Raw genomic sequence first — 23,211 nt, 5'->3', positions numbered from 1 at the left:
GTCCTCTGTTAGAATATTGCTGCGCGGTGTGGGATCCTTACCAGGTGGGATTGACGGAGGACATCGAAAGGGTGCAAAAAAGGGCAGCTCGTTTTGTATTATCGCGTTATAGGGGAGAGAGTGTGGCAGATATGGTAAGCGAGTTGGGATGGAAGTCATTACAGCATAGACGGTTTTCGTCGCGGCGAGACCTTCTTACGAAATTTCAGTCACCAACTTTCTCTTCCGAATACGAAAATATTTTGTTGAGCCCAACCTACATAGGTAGGATAGATCATCAAAATAAAATAAGAGAAATCAGAGCTCGAACAGAAAGGTTTAGGTGTTCGTTTTTCCCGCTCGCTGTTCGGGAGTGGAATAGTAGAGAGATAGTATGATTGTGGTTCGATGAACCCTCTGCCAAGCACTTAAATGTGAATTGCAGAGTAGTCATGTAGATGTAGATGTAAACTTGTACTACTGCAATCGGCGTGGGCTTTGTATCTATCTTGGCCACAATAATGCGTTCACTATGCTGTTTGTAGTAGCTGACCCGCACTCCTATTTTTTAATCCATTATTAAACCTACGTTTTGTGATACAAGAACCCGTAATTACGGTGCGGTGGACTATTAATACGACGGTAAATATAAAATACCTGCGCGAGAGTTAAATACTCTGTGCAATTTAAGCATCTCCGTTCGAACTGGTAGACCGCTGTGGCCGAGCAGTTCAAGGCGCTTCAGTCTGGAACCGTGCGACCGTTACGGTCGCAGGTTCGAATCCAGCCTCGGGCATAGAAGTGTGTAATGTCCTTAGGTTAGTTAGGTTTAAGTAGTTCTAAGTTCTACCCCTGGTGACCTCAAATGTTAAGTAATATAGTGCTCAGAGCCATTTGCACCATTTTCCGTGCGAACTCGATAACAAAGACACAGAGACTGTATTGAGCTACGGCAAAGAGATAATTATTCCATGTTGGACAATGGACGAGAGATGTTCAATGTCGGATTGAGAGGAGATTGTTGGAAGCCGTCATTAAGGCAGTAATCTATGTTTTATGGTATTGAAGAAAATAAATACATATAAAAGCACGAAAGGAGTATCAGGTGTGTAGAGTTCATAACCTTTAATGACTTGAAAATAAATAATCAGTGATTATAAAGACGCAAGTCGTTCGGAAGTGTTGTGTGGTTTGATGGTGTGAACCTGCAGTTTTACACGGTTTTGGGATTCGTCGAGAATATTTCTCCGAAGACCTAAATAATTTCACGAACTTAAGTCGGACACCACATTCCATACACATGACACACTTGGCTCTACTGATCGATTTCCGTAGAGCGATAAATTATCTTTAGCGATTTCAGGTGGAGAAGTTCCAATTAGGAGACTCAATGAGATCTGCTGCGGTTCGAAACGCACATGTTATTACCGTATTCTTTAACTTACGGAGAACAGCAAGCAATATAGACTTCATAACTACCGCAAACGTAATTAAAATGACTCAACTTAAATAAAAGGAGCAAACAGTAAAAATCAATTGCTAAAGCAAACCATAAATAAAAATCAATTAATAAAAATACGCAGTCACATTAATAAAACGCTCATTAAATAAAAGAGAAAATAAAAATAAGAACTTCAAAGTGGAGCTCCGTAACACATCGTATTTTTAATAGTGATCGACTGGAACGGAAACTTTCCATGAGATTTTCTTCCTGTTCTTCATCTCAGAAATATGAAAATAATACGCGACCAAATACTGCACCATTTTTCTGTTCCTATCCCCATTCAGACTGAAGTGGAGAAATCTTCACCATAGTTATCTTTTGATGGGTTAAATAAACATGGATTATATACATATTTATAATCTGTTTTAACCTTAATGAGTAGTCTCAAGCGGTTCATAAATGAATGACTATTATGTTTTCATAGCCTTGTTATGCACAGATAAACAGGCGTCTTTTTTTTCTCATGGAACAATGCTGCATTTCTGCTGCAGAGTACAACTGACGCAATGAGTCCCTTTCGTAACACTGAAGCTGTGAGGGCACTGGGGATTTGCAGTACCTTGCCAACTGTTCGTCAAAGTCAATAGCTCTGATGAATTAAAAGATATTTGTAGTAAGCAGATTCACTCGCCCACTCTGTTCAGGGATAGGAACGGAAAGATTGTAAGCCCTTTGCTGTACTTTTTGTTGTGTCAAAGATGACTGAAGTATAGAACTAAAATTCTTTGGTGAGTTTCAGTCCCACCTGTTCGCTCTTACTGCGTAACATGATTCCCGTAGTATTGCAACAGAATTTGCGGTTTATTTTCACCTGACTTGTAAAAACACTTTTCTTCAGAAGTGTAATCAGTGACGAGTTTTGACTAACGCATACTTACCCAGATGCAACATTGAGTTTTGCTTGTTTTGCCAAACAGAAACACACATTAAAGAAACTTAAAAAAGGAATACAACGTCTCAAAAATTGAGATCGACAGGAAGTGGAAAATGGCATAGCAGGGATGGCTAGAGGGCAAATGTAAGGATGTGGAGGCTTGTCTAACTAGGGGTAAGATAGGTACAGCCTACATGAAAATTAAAGAGACCTTTGAAGAAGAGAGAACCACTTGTATGAATATCAAGAGCTCACAGGGAAACCCAATTCTAAGCAAAGAAGGGAAAGCAGGAAGGTGGAAGGAGTATATAGAAGGTCTATACAAGGGCAATGTACTTGAGGACAATATTATGGAAATGGAAGAGGATGTAGATGAAGATGAAATGGAAGATATGATACTGCGTGAAGAGTTTGACAGAGCACTGAAAGACCCAAGTCGAAACAAGGCCCCGGGAGTAGACAACATTCCATTAGAACTACTAACAACCTTGGGAGACCCAGTCCTGACAAAACTCTACCATCTGGTGAGCAAGATGTATGAGACAGTCTAAATACCCTCAGACTTCAAGAAGAATGTAATAATTCCAATCCCAAAGAAATCAGGTGTTGACAGATCTGATAATTACCGAACTATCAGTTTAATAAGTCACAGCTGCAAAATACTAACGCGAATTCCTTACAGACGAATGGAAAAACTAGTAGAACCCGACCTCCGGGAAGATCAGTTTGGATTCCGTAGAAATGTTGGAACACGTGAGACAATACTGACCCTACGACTTATCTTAGAAGAAAATTAAGGAAAGGCAAACCTACGTTTCTAGCATTTGTAGATTGGGATACTGTCTTTCAAATTCTGAAGGTGGCAGGGGTAAAATACAGAGAGCTGCTTCAAGTCACCTCAAGATGGTCTCCCTGCGCAGGTAAGCCGCTTTCTTCCTGTGCGCATCTTAAGTATGCGTGTGATGGGCCGCGTCATTCTGCCGGCCGCGGTGGCCGAGCGGTTCTAGGCGCTCCAGTCCGGAGCCGCGCTGCTGCTACGGTCGCAGGTTCGAATCCTGCCGCGGGCATGGGTGTGTGTGATGTCCTTAGGTTAGTTAGGTTTAAGTAGTTCTAAGTTCTAGGGGACTAACGACCACAGCAGTTGAGTCCCATAGTACTTAGAGCCATTTGAACCATTTGAACCGCGTCATTCTGCCGCATTTCTCTTTAGTGGGTGCTCCATGTTGGACGTATAAATTTTAGCATCGATTTTCATGGTAGTTAAGTATGGTAAGTGTACTTAAACACTCTAATGTTTGTGGTATAAAGCAAACACGACTATTTAGTTAACAAGTGACAGCATTTGTTTTCTGAGCAACTAGTTCTGTCCTGGCGGAGCCATTCCCAGTGTTGGCAGCTAGCACGGTAACCATGGGTTGGGAGCACGGGGGATGGGACAAAGTGCACAGTGGCGACGTACAAAATATTGTCCTCATCTCTCTCCACAGAGCGCATAGTGCAGGCAGCTTTGTTGTTTGTACACCATTACAGACAACTTGGTCTTGGAAGTAGTATGCTGTAGGGTGTAGAGCACTGCAGGCACATGGCAGATGCGAACGGTCTGCACTTGATGTGCGAAAGAGAGGGCGAATCAGCTTCGCACAGTTTGCTCATTTTCAGAAAAAAACAGAACACCTTGAACAACTAGAGATAGGACGTTAATATTCACAGGACGTGTACATTAGAAATGATTAACATCTGAGTCATCTCGCTTTAGCACATGTCATGTTACCTAGTAGCCCTGATAACTTGTTCCATGCGTGATGGCATCGACGTATATAAGTTGCGAATGGCGTCCTATGATAAGCTAACCATTGCTGTATTCATCAGGTTCCAAAGTTCATCCGTGGTGACTGGCATTGGTCATAGCGGTGCACCCTTCATTTCACCATATCCCACACAGTTTCATTTGGCAACGAGTCTGGTGATCTGACGGACGAGGGCAAAAGCTTGACATCCAGTGACACCAAGAAGGCAGGTATCCTCGAAGCAACATGTGGTCGTGCATTGTCTTGCTGAAAAATGATATCTGGGGTGTCGTGCAGAAAGGGTATGGCTATGGGTAGCACGATGTCATACACGCAGGTCACACTGATCACAGTCACCTAATACGCCAACTGTGATGTGTGGTTGCACCCAGTAGCACCCCACACCATAAGGCCTTGAGTTGGCGCTGTAGTCTTGTGCGAATGCAGTCACTGTGATGCCGCTCTCCCTGTCTGCATCGAACCAAAACGCGGCTATCATTTTCAGACAAACAGAAACTGAATTCGTCTGAAAATGCTACTGATGCCTTTCTTATCCCCAGTAACGTCGTTCCATACAGCCTTGCCATCTAGCACTTCTCCACATTCGTCAAATGTACGTGAAGAAGTGAACGAGGGCAATGATAATGATACCGCGGCGCAACACCACGTACCGGTAAAATTAAACGTATGTCTCTGGAAGGTAATGTCATCCCTGATACTGTACGATGTGTTACACTGTTCTACTGTTGCGCCAGAGCCGAGGAGGACGCAGATCTGCCCGGTAATGCTATCTTTTCGGGGGATGGTCTGTGTGGTGCGACCTGACCCGTCTTGTGTTCTTCAGCTTTCCGTGAATCAGTTTGCACACGCCCGTTGCACTGCCGGAAACTTCATCCCACACGGACAGCAATTTCCCGGATATCTGCATCACATTCTCTCAGGCCAAACCGAACGAGGTGACGCAGTGGTTAGCACACTGGACTCGCATTCGGGAGGACGACGGTTCAAATGGGACTTACCTTCCGAGGTCATCACTCCCCTGTAACTTAGAACTATTTAAACCTAACTAACCTAAGGACGTCACAGACATCCATACCCGAGGCAGGATTCGAACCTGCGACCGCAGCGGCCGCGCGGTTCCAGACTGTAGCGCCTAGAACCGCTCGGCCATCCCGGTCGGCTACGACGGTTCAAATCCACGTCCGGTCATACAGATTTAGGTTTTCCTTGGTTTTCCTAAATCGCTTCAGGCAAATGCCAGGATGGTTCCTCTGAAAGAGCACGGATGATTTCCTTCCCCATCATTCCCTAATCCGAGCTTTTGCGCCATCTCTAATGACCTCGCTGTCGACGGTACGTTAAATGTTAATCTGCTCCTCCCCTTCTCATGTCAAAAACAGGGCCTGTTTCAAACTCGCTGATTTGACGGTACAATTCGCGCATACATCTACGAGGCAGCCTGCACGTCTGCTCAAGTCACAATGATTCATTATCTTCGCTTTATAGAGACATTTAGAGCCACAGTCACATTGTACCAGTAGGTGGCATTGCGCCGCAATATCAGTGTTGACCTCCAACAAGTGGGTCGACATGGTTCAAATGCAAATTATTTCTGCAGAACATACTAATGTAGATATCCTGTGAATATGAACGTCCTGTCTCTAGTCACCCAAGGTGTTCTGCATCTTGTGAACAAGAGCGCACCTCGCCTAGTGAAGCAGCTGCTTGTGCTGCGGGTGTACCGCGCAGCTCTCATTCGCTTGGGCAGAGAAAGAGAAGCTGCAGTGTGCGCAGCCAAGATATGCTTTCCGTAAGGATTAAACGTACGTCTCTGGAAAATAATGCCGAAAAATTTTTATCCCTAAAACTATTTCAGTATGTGAAAAATCGGTCATATAGTGCATATCCCGGCTCAAATTCGATATTTTTCAGCATACTATCACTTTGGCGTACTAGGAGGCCATTTCACAATACCGCTGCAGTAATATTTATCTTAAAATGGACTCGGCTCTACGATCATGTGCAGTACAAATTCCAAACATATTGTGGCGGCTATTCCTTCGCTTTCCACGACAAAAAAAAATAGTGATATCTGATTTGTGACACTTGTTGCAAACGAGCTAAAAGCCCTCGCATTTACTTCTTGAAAGCATTAAACATGGTTCATCACAACTATCAAATACAAATTATGCAGATACCTATGAAATGCGAGTAAAAATCTACAGCATTTTTGAATAGGTTTGACTGTACTGTCGGTGAATTGATATTCAAAGACTTCAGACTGCTTACTAGTAAACCTTACGCCGTACCCCTGCCGTATAACCTTGAAGGCAATGTATACTGGCGACGAAATTCCTGTTCTTAGGATTTTAATGCTCAAGCCATAGATAACTCTACTCTTTGCCTTCGAATGAACTTTCCTAACTCTGTTACTTGGAGGAGAAATACATCCTTGGTAGAGGTAGGAGACCATTAAGATTTGGCGCAACTTTGAAGCATGAAAAGATCTCTATTGCACAATTCTTTATTTGGCATTACGCGTTTTAAATTTTCATCATCAAACAGGAGATTTAAATCAAAATTGTGTAAAAGACTCACTGAATGTAGTACAGATATCATCTCACATAAGCATATTTCAGAATGCTGTTTTCTAATCGAAGAGACCCGTTTGACACTTGTTCTCTTAGCATAGACAACGGCATTGTCAAATACACCTATATGAGGTGAGATCTGTATCATAGTCAGTCAATGTCGTCACTTTCGTGAACCTTATACTAATGTTTCATTTAAATCTTTTGTCTAATGATGAAATTTTGAAATTCCTAATAAACAATTGTGCGATCAAGATTTTCATATTTCAAAGTTGTGTTTTCAAACTCTCTGTTGTTTATGAAAACCAAAGTACTTTTTTCTGTAGCTAAAGGTAGTTCTAAAGGGTTCCATACATAGGCCTGAACGGGTACAATTACATTTTTCCACACGAACAACATATGGCTTGGCATTTCCTAGCAACCCTTGATAAGAACCTTCAAAAGTAAATCTAGATCTCATTGCCGTCATAAGGAACTGTTGTCTGTTAAAATAAGTACTACATGACAATAGTCTTTAGTAGAAACCAATTTCTTAATCTTATTCCAGTGCTAAATATTAGAAGACGAAGCAATTTCCATTTAATGTAATTCCTGAGATTTATGGAAGCTTTCAGTAATAGCAGAAAAAACTAGACCTGTTATATTCTTCTCGCTTCAATAACAATCTGCTGCCTATCTTACTGAAAGAAAAAATGAAAAATATAAAGCTTTCTTTATTTTAATAACAAACATTTGGAACACAAAAATATAAAAAAATCTTATAATTTTATATTTATGTTCTGTATGTCCTGTGTGAAGAAAACTCACCAGTAAGTAGTTCAATTTCAGAAAATTTGCCTTGACAGTACTTGAAAATAGATAAAAATTATTAATTTCTTCTATAAATGCTACTGAAAATAAAAATACAAATTTGTGTGTGACACAAAAGAGAAATTATTCGATTTATTTTGGCTCTAGGAAACAATCAGTACATATACAACAATTGTTATAAATGTACAGAATTAAATGCATTGATTGACTGTTCAGTCGAATATTTACTAATAAATATTGTGGAATATTTCACCAGTGTCGTTTGTGATTTCATTTATAATGTAGCCATACCATAAATCTCAGAGCTTTAAGTAAAATGACAGAATAAGTACAACTTTGTGCATAGTACACTATACTATGCAGATTAGACCAAGCACAAGTCTTTTCTTGCAACGGTTTCATATGGGGTCTCTTATTTGAAATAGTTTGAGGCTACATATATACTTACAAGTTCTAAATTTGAAAAGCGGTACACAGTCGAAAGATTTGACTCAACGACGAAGCCTGCCACGAGAGCCCCACATCGCGGTGTCCACGTCACAATAGCTGAGTCTGCCTTCTCTGTCTTATAATTTTAGCACGTTTCTCGAAATTTCTGCCACACGCTTCAACGCCAGCATGAACAAGCGTTATAACACTGTACTTTTCTTTTCAAGAGCATTGGAAAACTGTTAAAAAATTATCCTGCACAAAATTAAGTGTCTCTCTGCGTACTATCATTTGTCGAAAACCTCGTTTAGATATCTTGGACCGTTCTCAAAATAAAAGTAGCGCTACATCCTACTCGACTCACCGTGTACAGGCCGTAGATCTTTTCCTGGGGAGCATTCCGTTAGGCAGCTTATATGGACACCCACGAATATATGTTCGGTGGATGATAAGTCAGATGAATTTGCAGACAGTGAACATGAATTTGTTCAAAGAGTGTTTGCTTTTTGATATGTGTCACCAGGCATTGCTCCAGTACAAAAGGCACAGTTGCGTACTGAAGAAGCAATACCTGCCGTGTGGACTGCTGTTGAATCGCAAGCCGGCCGTGGTGGCCGAGCGGTTCTAGGCGCTACAGTCTGGAACCGCGCGACCGCTACGGTCGCAGGTTCGAATCCTGCCTCGGGTATGGATGTGTGTAATGTGCTTAGGTTAGTTAGGTTTAAGTAGTTCTAAGTTCTAGGGGACTGATGACCTCAGAAGTTAAGTCCCATAGTGCTCAGAGCCATTTGAACCATTTTTTTGTTGAATCGCAATCGGGATCGCTTGTTGTATCCAGTTACTCCCCAACCCACGTAACTCAGTACTGGTTCTCAATGACTGCCAGACAACATTTACTACGGTAAAGTATGTGTAACATTTGTGCGGCTATCGCGGTTGTTGTTGTGTGTGGTCTTCAGTCCAGAAACTGGTGTGATGCAGCTCTCCATGCAACTCTGTCCTGTGCAAGCTTCTTCATTTCCCAGTACCTACTGCAACCTGCACCTTTCTGAATCTGCTTCCCTCCAGTACTAAATTTGTGATCTCTTGATGCCTCAGAAGATGTTCTACCAACCAATCCATTCTTCTAGTCAAGCTGTGTCACAAATTTCTCTTCTCCTCAATTCTATTCAATAGCTCCTCATTAGTTATGTGATCTACCCATCTAGGTTCAGCTTTCGCGGTAACTCGCACAAAAGCAACAGCTCTTACAGTGGCAATGCATTTTGCTAATACGAAGGCGAGCGATGCTCATCGCAGTGTGTGGCATTTGCAGTTTCTGAAAGTCAACAAACCGCAAAGCGTGCCACCATTTTGACCTCCAGCAAATGTCGTCGTGACATGTCCACAATCTTGTCAGTTGTAGACCTGCGGACGAAATGGCGATCATCCTTCTTATTGTCTCATTATGTGGCTCACTAGCCACTGGAGCTGCCCCCGGACGTCATCTATTCCTCATCAGTGCATGCCATACCCCATAATGGAGCCAAAATGTCTGCAGTTTGACAGGGTCGTTTCCTGGAGGCGGATCATTCTGACTCATAATCATAGCCGGCAGCGGTGGTCTTGCGGTTCTAGGCGCTTAGTCCGGAACCGCGCGACCGCTACGGTCGCAGGTTCGAATCCTGCCTCGGGCATGGATGTGTGTGATGTCCTCAGGTTAGTTAGGTTTAAGTAGTTCTAAGTTCTAGGGGACTGATGACCACAGATGAACCAACTCATAATCATACACACTTCGCTTGACGCCGACGAGCTATACGCAATTGCTTTCATATTTCCATTGCCTGTGACTCCAAATCACCGAATGAGCTCACGGCAACACTCGCACTGTCGATAGAAAGAGAGCGCAGCTTGGGTAACGTCTATGCAATCTTATTGCCATTTTAAATTTATTATTGGTACACAGTTGTACACAACTTTCTACTTTGACTGTGAAATACTAATGGAGTCAACTTCTAGAAAACATGCTGGCGAGGTGCACAGACACTCTATGCACGGGTTACACCTGCAGGGAATATCACAGTTTTTGGATGGCAAACAAAAGCACATCTGTTCGCTGTGCTTTGGAGGCTGTATCTGACTGACCAATCGTGTGTCAGGGCGGCTGAGATTTGAATCTGGGTGCCCGTGTGGACTAAGACATTAAGGGCACTTCCGTTTCGGATGGTGCTACATATATCACGTGGAGGCTGCCTGCACTTCTCGTTGTTCCCTTGATTCAAGTCGTCGGCTTTGTCATATGATTCATTTCGACGGGTTTTTTCTATGCTGCAACATGCAGGAATTTATGCCGAGGACGTTCCTTGCAAGTGCACTTAAGCATAATATTTCACTGTATCATTTTCAGCTTAGAGCTGTGCTTTCTTTGTGATCATTGTTAAATCTATTATTGAGAACGAGAGACTATGTTCCGTGTTCGAGGAACAACACCGGTTTCCATTAACTCATCCGTGAATTTATTGGGCATCACTCACGTTGCTATCCCACTTATTTAGTGTTACTACTGAGATTAGGAATCATATGCGGTTCCTTTTGATGTAATGTCGATGATATGTGGTAATTGTGTTCCACATAGTCCCATGGAGGTCGTCTGTAATTTCATTGATAAACTATCGTGTTGTTTTTCTTGAATACTAATCAATGTTTATTCCAGTTTCTCTTCAGCTATTTGTAGTTGCTAAGGCACTTATAATTTATAATTCTTCCCTGTTCAAATTCCATGTGCTCATTTACTCCCAGTCTAAAGTCGTAATTTACGAGAGCACACTTAACTGAATACGTTGTACCTTCAGCGGAATCGTTATTAGGACAAACTGCCCTCAGCATATTACACAGTTATATCCTTTCATGCACATTGCAGCAAGTATAATGTACAGAGTGGGGCCTATAAAACCGGCCCCTGCGCTGAAAGGAATATGAATGAACAAAATCAACGTACATCATCGTTTTCTTACATTTTTTGGTACAGTTTTATTATTAACTATGTAATTAACAGTTTAAGTAACAGATTTACTTTTATTAGTTTAATAAGCATGCTTTAGAAAGGAATTTACAGTCTGTGTTCAAAATGTTCTCCGCCAACATCCAAGCAAAGTTGTGCACGTCGAAGCATGTCAAGGAAAACACTTTTCAGTGCTGTTTGTGGAATGTTCTAAATTTCTTCATATATGTTGTTTTCTAATGTGTCAAGTGTTCTGGGGCTGTTGCGGCAGACTCTAGCCTTTACAAATCCCCGGAGGCAAAAGTCACATGGTGACAAGTCGGGAGAGTGGGGTGGACACAAGTCCTTACTAAGGGTCCTCTCTTCTGTAAAATCAGTACGTATACGAGCTAAGGACAAATCCGACGTATGAGAAGTTGCCCCATCTTGCTGGAAATACGCACAACATTTTTTGTTTGGAGTTAACAGAGTCGAAAATTCATTGTAGAGTTGCAAGTAAACATGTGTGTTGACAGTTTCGTTGAAGAACAATGGCCCGATAATTCTGTTACCAGATACAGCATATCATACACCAATCAACATGGATTCTGGAAACAGCGATCGTAAGAGACCCAACTCGCTTTCTTTGTTCATGAGACCCAGAAAATATTAGATACAGGCTCCCAGGAAGATGCTATTTTTCTTGACTTACGGAAGGCGTTCGATACAGTTCCGCACTGTCGCCTGATAAAGTAAGAGCCTACGGAATATCACCTCAGCTGTGTGGCTGGATTGAAGAGTTTTTAGCAAACAGAACACAGCATGTTGTTATCAATGGAGACACGTCTACCGACGTTAAGGTGACCTCTGGCGTGCCGCAGGGGAGTGTTATGGGACCATTGCTTTTCACAATATATATAAATAACCTAGTAGATAGCGTCGGAAGTTCCATGCGGCTTTTCGCGGATGATGCTGTAGTATACAGAGAAGTTGCAGCATTAGTAAATTGTAGCGAAATGCAGGAAGATCTGCAGCGGATAGGCACTTGGTGCAGGGACTGGCAATTGACCCTTAACATAGACAAATGTAATGTATTGCGAATACATAGAAAGAAGGATCCTTTATTTTATGATTATACGATAGCGGAACAAACACTGGTAGCAGTTACTTCTGTAAAATATCTGGGAGTATGCGTGCGGAACGATTTGAAGTGGAATGATCAGATAAAATTAATTGTTGGTAAGGCGGGTACCAGGTTGAGATTCATTGGGAGAGTCCTTAGAAAATGTAGTCCATCAACAAAGGAGGTGGCTTATAAAACACTCGTTCGACCTATACTTGAGTATTGCTCATCAGTGTGGTATCCGTACCAGATCGGGTTGACGGAGGAGATAGAGAAGATCCAAAGAAGAGCGGCGCGTTTCGTCACAGGGTTATGTGGTAACCGTGATAGCGTAACGGAGATGTTTAGCAAACTCAAGTGGCAGACTCTGCAAGAGAGGCGCTCTGCATCGCGGTTTAGCTTGCTCGCCAGGTTTCGAGAGGGTGCGTTTCTGGATGAGGTATCGACTATATTGCTTCCCCCTACTTATACCTCCCGAGGAGATCACGAATGTAAAATTAGAGAGATTAGAGCGCGCACGGACGCTTTCAGACAGTCGTTCTTCCCGCGAACCATACGCGACTGGAACAAAAAGGGAGGTAACGACAGTGGCACGTAATGTGCCCTCCGCCACACACCGTTGGGTGGCTTGCGGAGTATAAATGTAGATGTAGATGTAGATGAATTTTTAAATCGTGTAACGGCTTTTGCAGTATGCCATGGGCATTCTCTGCAGCCCAGTGTCTTGTGTTTTGTGAATTAACGTAACCCGACCGATGAAACAAAGCTTCATCCGTCGAAAACAGGAGGAACTGATCAAGATGTCCCCCAGCGACATTTTCGAGCAACCAGTTACAGTAATGTGTGCGTTTACCCTTGTCCGCTTCTTTTATTTGCTGAAAAACACACACGGTAAGGTTTCATTTTTAAGCCATGAAGGATGCGTTGACATGACCTGCGAGATATTCCACATTGCTGTGATAATCGTCGTGTTGACTCTTGTGCCGTCACGTTTGCCACAGCTTCAGGTGTACGTATAGTCGGTGCCTTATTTCCTTTTAATTAACGACACTGCCCGTCGAACGCCACTTTCTCACTAGATCCTGAATAGTTGATTTTGTAGGAATATTACTTTCAGGAAACCTTTGACGAAAAGTGTCACGAACAACTTGAATGGATTCAGACCGCACATACTCTTCAACAATGAACACACGTTCTTCATTGGAGTAAGGCATGACAATGAAGCACACGGTTTATAGCGACTACTTTCCGTATGAACTACTCACACGCTACTGCTGTTGGAAGGTGGCAAAGGAACTTACACGATAGTAATGCTACTCACGTGCGTTCGCAGCCCGGTTCGTGCCGGTTTTATGTGCGCCACTCTGTAGTTGTGAGCTGCTGAGAACTTCGAGACACACGCTGATCTGAGAGATGGGGTACTACAACGTGGAGTCTACGTATCTGTTGAACGCACACTCTCTATAAGGGAGGCGCAGTATATTTTTACATTGAGTTAACACATTAGTGTAAATTCATCACAATCATGTACTTCCTTAAAAAATGTTCAAGACTCACTATCTTTATCATTGAATTCTGAGAGTTTTTCTGTCTCCGAATATCTCAAAAAAGAAGTCAGATCCTGTTAATATTCATTCAGGTGTTAGAATCTTGGATAAAAGCGGAATATTTTCGGGGTATTGATACTGAAGTCATATCAGTTTTGTATTCAGATTAAATTTAAAAAGCAGTCGAAGGCTTTCTCCACTCTCGTGTGACTGATAAGAGACATAACGGTTCAAGATACCTAATCGTTGTTTTTGGCAAATGATAGTACGGAGAGGGACACTTAATTCTGTGCTAACTCATGTACCAACATATTGAACCACATATAGTTTATTTAACGGAAAGGAATAATTTTTAACGGTTTTCCAAATCTCTTGAAAGTACAGTGTTATAACGCTAGTTCGTGTCGTCGTTGAACCGTGTTGCAGAAAGATCGAGAAACGTGCTAAAATGAAAAGACAGATTAGACAGACTCAGCTATTGTAGTGTAAACACCACCATATGGCGCATGCCATACCCCATATTGTAGCCGAAATGTCTGCAGTTTGACAGTGTCGTTTCCTGGAGGTGCACCATTCTGATTCATAATCATACACACTTCACTTGACGCCTACGAGGGATAAGCAATTGCTTTCACATTTCCATTGCCTTTGACTCCAAATCACCGAATGAGCTCACGGTAATACTCGCACTCTCGATAAAAGGAGAGCACAGCTTGGTTCACGAAAATGAGCATTCGGGAGGATGACCGTTCAAACCCACGTCCGGCCATCCTGATTTAGGTTTCCCGTGATTTCTCTAAATTTTTTCTTCCAAATGCCGGGGTGGTTCCTTTGAAAGGGCGTGGTCGACTTCCTCCCCCATCCTTCCCTAATCCGTTGGGACCAATAACCTCGTACAGCTTGGCTAACGTCTATGCAATCTTACTGTCATTTTAAACTTATTGTTGGTACACAGTTGTACACAACCTTCTACTTTGGCTGTGAAATACTAATGATGTCAACTTTTAGAAAACATGCTGGCTAGGTGCTGTTTGGTCCCCTCCCCCAAACCAACCAACCAACCAGCCAACTTAACTCCGGTAGTGTGTTCCTTGCGCAGTTATATGATTAACAGAATGCAACGACACAAGATTTCCGCGATTCGAAATAGATTTTCGACAGGTGTTGTACAACCAGTGACGTCAGAAATGTGTTAATTGCTATGATTTTCCAAACAGCGAGACTGACTTCTAGGAAAGGGAGAAGTTCAAGCATTTGTTTATAATAGCATCAGGTATCAACACAAACAATTTTGGAAACAAATTTAAATCTCAAAGTCACTTTCAGTTATTAATATTTTTTACTATATCTAAGTGACGAATTTAGTATTTGTTTGTTTAATTCATTTATTAACCTGACTTGTTTCACTCCGTTATTTAAGCGTCGTTAGACATCGCTACTGACATCCATAATCGGTAGGGAGATTTAGTTTGCATAACTATGAAGCGTCCAGATCATTACACGCATCAAAAACTACACGAGGGTATCTCATTGAACGGACACACGCTTCATTTGTGAGCACCATCCGCAACAAAAGCTCTGCAATATTATTAGACGAAACACGATAAGCAAGAAATTGAAATCAGTTCCAGAATAAAAGCTTCTTCGTCTGTAAATAAGAAATAAAATCAAGTAGATCAATTTGATTACATTAAATCTTAACTAACGAACTATTCGATTTAATGCGATGACCACCTGGAAATACTATATGAAAAGTATTTATTAAGTAATTTCTATTAACAGACACAATTATATCTATGAATTTTGATAACCAGTTTAGATCTTCTTGAGCGATTAACTTCAGATCTCTAAAAATGATTTCTGTGCACCTTGACACTTAAGATATAAAATATATTCAGTACCGGTATTCTAGATAATGAGATCATAAATTTCTCGTACTAGTGTGCTCCATGTGAGGCTCACGAGATGGCATTATCTTAAAATATTTTCTGTTAGACAAGTAGATAAAATCATCTGGCGATGGTTAAAACTGCAATAAAAACTACGTTATGTAAAGTGTGCTATATCGATTCTTTAATATGAGAAATTTAAAGCAAGATATTTAGTTCTTCTGTTTATTCAGTGCTAGTCAGGTAAAGTAATCTCTCCAGAACCTAAGAATAATAATACATGGGCTGATTTCTTGCATCCTTTGCCATAGAAACCTTTTGAGGCGTTATCCCATAACTCATAGTTCAAGTTTATTAGAGTTACAACAGCGAGTTGCACACAAATAAAACAGTTTTGGTAATATTTGTGTTTAAAAGAGCTCTTGCTTCATACTTTTATCTATTTTATGCAATTCATTTTCGTGAACCACAACTGAAATTAACCATGTTTTTTTCCTGCTGCGCCTACATAATTGCAATTTACCTAGTTTTTGTAGCTGTTACTCTAAAGAGCCCAATTTTACTCAGAGGTGAAAGTAATATTCAGTATTTAAACGATTTATGAACATAATCAGATGCCAATAAATAATTTTGAGTGCAGGTAGTGGGATGTTTATCAAACTTTCCCCCTTGAATCTCTCACACTGAACTTAATATCGCTTTTTTTAATTTGTTGGAGAATTTACCAGAAAAAATTAATTCGTTCGTCTACTTAATATCAGCTGTTGGCGCTGTCTGGGTTCACGATCCACAATCTACGATGTTCTCATTTCATTGTTGTTTGCTACCTTTACTAAGCCGAGGAGCTACGGGCAAACATTGCACTAGACATGATGACATCCTTCTGCCTATATTTCAAAGCTCAACGGAGAAGTTACCTAAAATTCTGTTGACAACGTGCAACATTTCCCTCGACAAGGATGTCCCGATAATCCTCTTTTGAGGACAGAAGTGGTCTCCGTTGAGAAGAGGCCCATAGTGGTTTTTCTTGTAGCGAATAGAGCGCTGTCACGCCGACAAGATGCCACCTCAGATACAGTTGTCCCCGTCAGACTCAAAACCGAGCCCCTTCCATCAGCAGAGGACACAGCCCTCCCCCATCACCAACAAAACTGTTGGCAGCCACATCATATACAGTATAACAGTCATTACTTAATCTGCGCAAAGCACACTATCAGCGGACAACTTAGGAAAAGTAGGCGAAAAGAATTGTGTTCCGCAGTGCTTTGCGATGTAATGGATTTTGCATCAAAGTACTAAATTTGTTTACTACCGCTAGCTCACAGCATTCTTATAAATATTAGAATATTATTTCAGTCTAAGTTCTCCTCTACCGAATAGGATAGTAGGCAGTTCAGCTGAAGAAAAATAGTCGTATATATAAATGGTGATCAAGGAATATGGACAAACACAGGTATATGAAAACTGGCTACAAAAAAACCGTGGGTAACAGAAAAAAATCTTCAACTGACCGACGAAAGGAGAAGTACAAAAATGTTCAAGGAAAGACAGAAATATAGCAGCAAAAGTGACTAAGGGATGAAGTAAACAGGAAGCGCAGGGATGGAAAGGCGAAATGATTGTAGGGAAAATGCGAATAATTCAGAAAAGAAACTGTCGTTGAAGCACTGATTCAGCATATAGAGAAGTCAGAACAACCTTTGGTGACATTAAAAGCAAAGGCGTCAACATGAAGAGTGCGATGAGAATTCCATTGTTAAACCCAGAGGAGATAGAGGATAGCTGGAAAGAGTACATTTAAGCCTGTACTAGAGGGAGGACTTACCTGTTGACGTGACGGAACATGAAATGGAGTCAATACGACAAACATCATGGATCCAATATTTGATTCAGACCTGAAAATAATTTGGAAGACATGCGATCAAATAAGGCATTTAAATAACATATCATTAGAATTTCTATAACTGAAGAAAATTGCAAACCAAACGACTATTCAAGTTGCTGTGTAGAATCTCAGACTGGAGACGTACCACCAAACTTATGGGAAAAAATTGTCGACACCGTCTTGAAGATAGCAAGAGCAGATAATTGTGAAAACCATCCCACAGTCAGTTTAACAGTTCATGCATCCAAGCCGCTGACAAGAGTAGTATACAGATGAATGGAAAAGAAAACTGAGGATGTGTTAGATGATTATCAGTTTGGCTTTAGGAAAGGTAAAGTTGTCAGTGGGTCAGTTTTAATGTTGCGCATTAGACGAAGCAAGATTTTAAAAAGTTAAGATACGTTCATAGGAATTGTGGACGAAGAAAAAAACATTAGACAATATAAAATGGTACAAGACTTCCGAATTTCTGAGAAAAACGGAAGTAAGCTATAGGTAGAGGAAGGAAACATGTACAAAAACCAAGAGGGGCAAATAAGAGTGGAAGACTACAAACAAAGTATTGGAATTAAGAAGGCTGTAAGACAGAGATGGAGTCGTTCGTTTCTATTGTTCAGCCTATAGGCCGAAGCAACGATGATGGATTTTAGAAAAAGCCTCAAGAGGATGACAAGATATCAACAGAAGAATTGGTATTGGCAGCGGAAGTGAAGATGAATTACAAGACCTGTCGACGGTAATGAACGGTTGAATGAGTACATAATGCAGATTGAGAGCAAATCGAAGAAAGACAAAAATAATGAGAACTAGCGGAAATGAAATTAGTGATAAGCTTAACATAAAAATTGGTGCCAACGAAGTAGACAAAGAATTCTGCAACCTTCGAAGTAAAGTAATACATGACGGCCGAAGCAAGCAGGATATAAATAGAACAATAGTTCAGAAACAGAGAGCACTCCTGGTCAAGTGATAGGCCTTAATGTGGTGATGAAAATTCTAAGAATGTACGTTTGGAGCGCAGCATTGTATGGGAGTGAATCGTGCCCTGGAATAGGAGAGAATCGAAGTGTTTCAGATCTGGTGCTAAAGAAGAAAGTTTGAAATAAAAGTGAACTGATAAGAGAGGAATGTTCTTTATAGAATCGGCGAAGACAGAAACGATGGCAATAAGAAGAGGCGGGATAACAGGACTTCAAGGAAAAATTCCGTGGTACTAGAGGGAGTGCAGAAGGAAGAATCGGAACGGAAAGACAGAGACTGGAATTCATACGACAAATAATTGAGGATATAGAGTGAAAGTGCTTCTCTGAAATGAAGAGTCTGGCGCAGGAAGGACAAACAGTCGAAAACTCGTAAATGATATTTTATTGTAACTACTCTCAAGTGTAATTTCTGTTAATTTCTATATGTATGTGATTAATTAATATATGAAATCATCGAGTTTAGCGGAAGATCTCCAATTTGGCTTGAAATAGCCAACTTTCGTGTCCACGTCGCTGATTACTCCGTCAGCTTCTCATCGGACATCACGATACTGAGAGGATTCCGGTCCTAGCCCGATCGACCTGTTTGAAACCAATATATCAACATTAAAGATCAATGACGCTACCCGCTCTATTGGGGAGACGTTCTACGAATGTGCAAAATCCTCTGTTACGAACTGCGTATCTTGTCTGACTTACTTGTAATCAGTTCAAAAATGGCTCTGAGCACTATGGGACTTAGAACTACTTAAACCTAACTAACCTAAGGACAACACACAACTCCCAGCCATCACGAGGCAGAGAAAATCCCTGACCCCGCCGGGAATCGAACCCGGGAACCCGGGCGTGGGAAGCGAGAACGCTACCGCACGACCACGAGATGCGGGCTTGTAATCAGTCAATCAGCGTTGTTTCTGCATACAAAAGTGGCGATGTAAGCGACTCGCAGCTACTTTCATTGTATCCTCAGCGTTAACATGTTTCCCTCCAAAACATGTAATCATTTACTGTCTCTATTTCTTCCGCCTCCTGTCCTCTATCCCGTGTGCTAGGTAACGTTCGAAATGGCGTTCTTTTAAAAAGCAAAAGCCATTAAATTTTCAGACGTAATATTCTAGACAAAACAATTCTAAACGTGCCATGGAAGTGCAGTAGATTGCGTGCCGTTTACTGCACTGAGTTACGAAGCAACCAGAACGACATTGAAACACCGAAGTAAACATGAAATGTTACCAAGTCAGAATTAAATTGTTACACGTCAGATAACCAACCAGCCACAGTTTCCTCTCTAACGGCTACGACAGCGACAGGATGTTAACGTTAGTTCTTGTTTAATTCTTTCACTATCAGACTAAACATATTTTTCTGGGGACCATTTATACTTTCCTACATCGGAAGGGAACTAGGGAATAAACCACTGAAAAAAAAAAACATTTTAATTTTCACACGAGAGGGTAACATTTGTTAATTGCGTCCCATTTTGAAGTTTCAGGTTACAAACATTGCTCAATGTGATGACCGTCTGCATCCACGACAGTCTGGAAACGTCCTATAAATTGTTCGCAACACTTTTCGAACGTTGGTCGGTGGCATGTTCAGCAGTCGCGACACAGCTTGAAGATCATACACTGCTTCCACTGTTGTCAACTACGGCAACAGCGACTGCTTCTACAATTTGTGATGCAGTTGGTCGTCGGTCTCTCCTGGAGCAATTACAAAATCGCCAGTTAAATCGAACTTCCGAATCACGTTCTTCAACCCAGGTGCGGAAAGAGAGCCTCTCCGTATTCCTTTAATGCATCGGTACTCGCGAAGAACAGGATCACTAATGCTGTTGTTTTGATCAAACAACTTTACGAGTAAAGCCTTGCTCGCGTTGTCCGTATACATATTGACTTTCTGCAGCTGTAATGCGCATTGACGCTAGTCTTCCGATCCTACCTCGCCGTACCAGTACCGGAGCCTAACCCCAAGTTATGACACAAACGCTACGCATAATGCAAATCCTGCAATGACACTCTGAAGATCATTCGTATAAAGTTGGGTAGCCGTATGGTGAATGGTTTTCCGTCTACACTGGCTCAAATAGCGAAAGTTTATGAATTAAGAAATGAACCAATCTATGTGGAAAAACGGAAATTATTTTTGCTGAGCAGAATGATGTAAGACTTCGTGGTCTTCGACCTTCATTGCTTGCATTCTCCGCCCTCACAATCATATTCCGCACATCAAGACGCTTAATTCGAACCCAAACTCGATAAGAAAAAATCAGTGTTGTATGAATTCATGTAAACGATATGCAAATAACTAGTAAATCGCAAATTATTGAGTCCTTGCGATTAAGCGTTGTTCACTGTGTTGGCCGCCACACTTTAATGGGCGGTGAGAACGGACAGAGATATAGTTAAACGCCTGCGAGTAAATTTTGAGTGGCATCGCGGTGGACTAGTTATCTGACCGGTGTACCACGCCAATAGTTAGACAAGGGGCGAACAGGAGTCCTTGACTTCATCAAGGCGTAGTGAGAGTTTCATTGGCGAAGGTCAATCCAGATAGAACGAGAGTTATCTTATTTGTCAGCAGCGAGCGGCGCAGACAGCAGTCATCGCAGCTTACGGTATTGTGCGCTACAGCTATTGAGAGCCCCATATTTCCTCCACAACAGCACACTTCACTGAATTTCACAAGCGACAGTTCGACCGTACCTAGCAACATTCTAAAGGATAATTATTCAAGTTGAGTAGGCGCCCCTCTCAGTCATTCTGTCAAGTCAATAACAATCTTAAACTTTGTATAGAAATTTCATTAGCGAATCCTATCCTTAAGAAGCAGGATATAACTTGTTCAGTTCATAACTAAAAGTGCCATTTTGATTTCTCATAATTTTAGCAAAATAAATAACAATTTTCGTTAGTTTCATGTTTTTCTTACACTAACTAGCGCTACTCCAGTAACCAAGTATCCCACTGGTTATGTAAGAAATTTTGTGAATTTTTATGTCATTTCCTTACAGCGGACGACTCCAGAAGATATTTATTGCTGAAAGTTTTTCAGGCATTTCTCTTTAGAACGTTAGGAGCGTCTGTCTGACTTCTGTAGTAGTTTGGGGGTGGAAATTGCATCTTGCAGGAGCCACAGGGTAAAGGGTACATCTCAGATTAATCCGTTGCGCAGAATGACAGTATAGCACCCAAACGCTCACAATGTGACTATTAATTTCCCGTAATTTTTCTCTGACTGTTTGAAGTAAACAACATCTAACTGAAGACTTTCATTACTGAAGGACTGTTATTAGTTTAGTCCTCCGTAAGAACAGGAAGTAGTACATACGCCGATTAGAGACACACGGGTTAGATAACGGTTCAGAGTTACACGTTTAAATATTGTTTGTTTTCTGCCAATTATGTTGTAATTAAGCTGTACCTATTTCTTGCGGTAGCGTTCTCGCTCCCCGCGCGCGAGGTCCCGGGTTCGATTCCCGGTGGGGTCAGGGATTTTTCCTGCCTCGTGATGACTGGGTGTTGTGTCGTCTTCATCATCATCATTCATCCCCATCACGGTCGGAGGAAGGCAATGGCAAACCACCTCCACTAGGACCTTGCCTAGTACAGCGATGCGGATCTCCCGCATCGTCCCCTACGCTCCTCGGAGTATGGGACCTCATCACCATCATCATTGTGTAACCCTTAAGATATGCTGTTCAGGAAATAAGCTCCCTTTTTGAATGCTTGACTTTTAATCACTTGTGTACATGTGTCTGAACGTGCGCCGTGTTTGTGTTGCAGCCGGCGACTCGGAGGCGGTCCTGTCGGTTAACCGCTCGGTGCGGTTCCAGGAGGTGCACGGCTTCGGCGGCGCCATGACCGACGCTGCGGGCCTCAACATGGCGTCGCTCAGCGACGCTGCGCGAGAAAATCTGCTCAGGTGCGTACTCTGTACAACTAACGGCAGCGGGGAGGTACCGCACTGGTGTCCTTCTCATTCACATATCTCATAACTGTTTTGACTCGTGTTCCGGTTGTAACGCTCTTTAATAATATCCAAGTTCTTTAAAAATATGTTTTAGTGTAAAGTTCTTTGAGAAAATATATTTTGTCCTATCCAGATTTACTGTGTGTTGTGTTGTTGAGCAAATGGTGTGCTTAATAAATTTTGCTGTAATCCAAAGAAAAATTAAACGCAAATAAACAATGAAATATATTGTCCTTAGCTCTTGAGTCGCAACGGATGTAACCTTGGTATTCCGTTCACTCCACAGTAGGCATACAAAATGTTCAATCTTGGCTCAGCGAAGTGTAATGCTGGCCGTAAAATAGCTTCATACAAATACGTCAGTAGATTAGTTGATAAATGAATAACCTTGAAAATGTTCAATGATAATTTTGTATATTCGCTCAGCGCTGTGCTGTGCTGCCCGCATTCAAACTGTTACAGACAATAATACTTTCCTGATTCTGGAACATTAATATTTTTCCGACTCTGATCGAAAAATCATTTATTTTACAAAATACTCATTGGATCTAAACAAACACGACGTAGAAGAGGATGAGCTACTGATAACGGGATATGCTAAGATCGAATTCTTTAGTTCGAAAATTGTATTCAAAATAAAGTTACTCCTTCTCAAAATCTCATATGAGACATTTTGCGTTAACTTCAAAATTAGTGAACTTCTCAACTGTTCTACATCTACGTGATTACTTTGCTATTCACAGTGAAGTGCCTGGCAGAGGGTTCAATGAACCACCTTCATGCTGTCTCTCTACCATTCCACTCTCGAACGGCACGCGGGAAAAACGGGCACTTAAATTTTTCTGTACGAGCCCTGATTTCTCTTATTTTATTGTGATG

At 41.5% G+C, this 23,211-nt stretch overlaps 1 protein-coding gene across 1 annotated transcript in view; it reads left to right on the top strand.

Annotated features, from left to right (window-relative positions):
• LOC126342759 (lysosomal acid glucosylceramidase-like) overlaps positions 1–23,211 on the top strand; it is a 170,938-nt gene that overhangs the window by 30,103 nt on the left and 117,624 nt on the right. Inside the window, exon 3 of the mRNA XM_050001882.1 lies at positions 22,146–22,284. Within this exon, the coding sequence (XP_049857839.1) occupies positions 22,146–22,284 (139 nt within the window). The remainder of the gene's footprint in view (positions 1–22,145; positions 22,285–23,211) is intronic.

Source organism: Schistocerca gregaria, chromosome 1, assembly GCF_023897955.1.
Source record: "Schistocerca gregaria isolate iqSchGreg1 chromosome 1, iqSchGreg1.2, whole genome shotgun sequence".
In the NCBI taxonomy this organism is placed as follows: Eukaryota; Metazoa; Arthropoda; class Insecta; order Orthoptera; family Acrididae; genus Schistocerca; species Schistocerca gregaria.
Note: the sequence above shows the minus strand (reverse complement) of the source record. Positions and strands in the feature narration are given on the sequence as shown.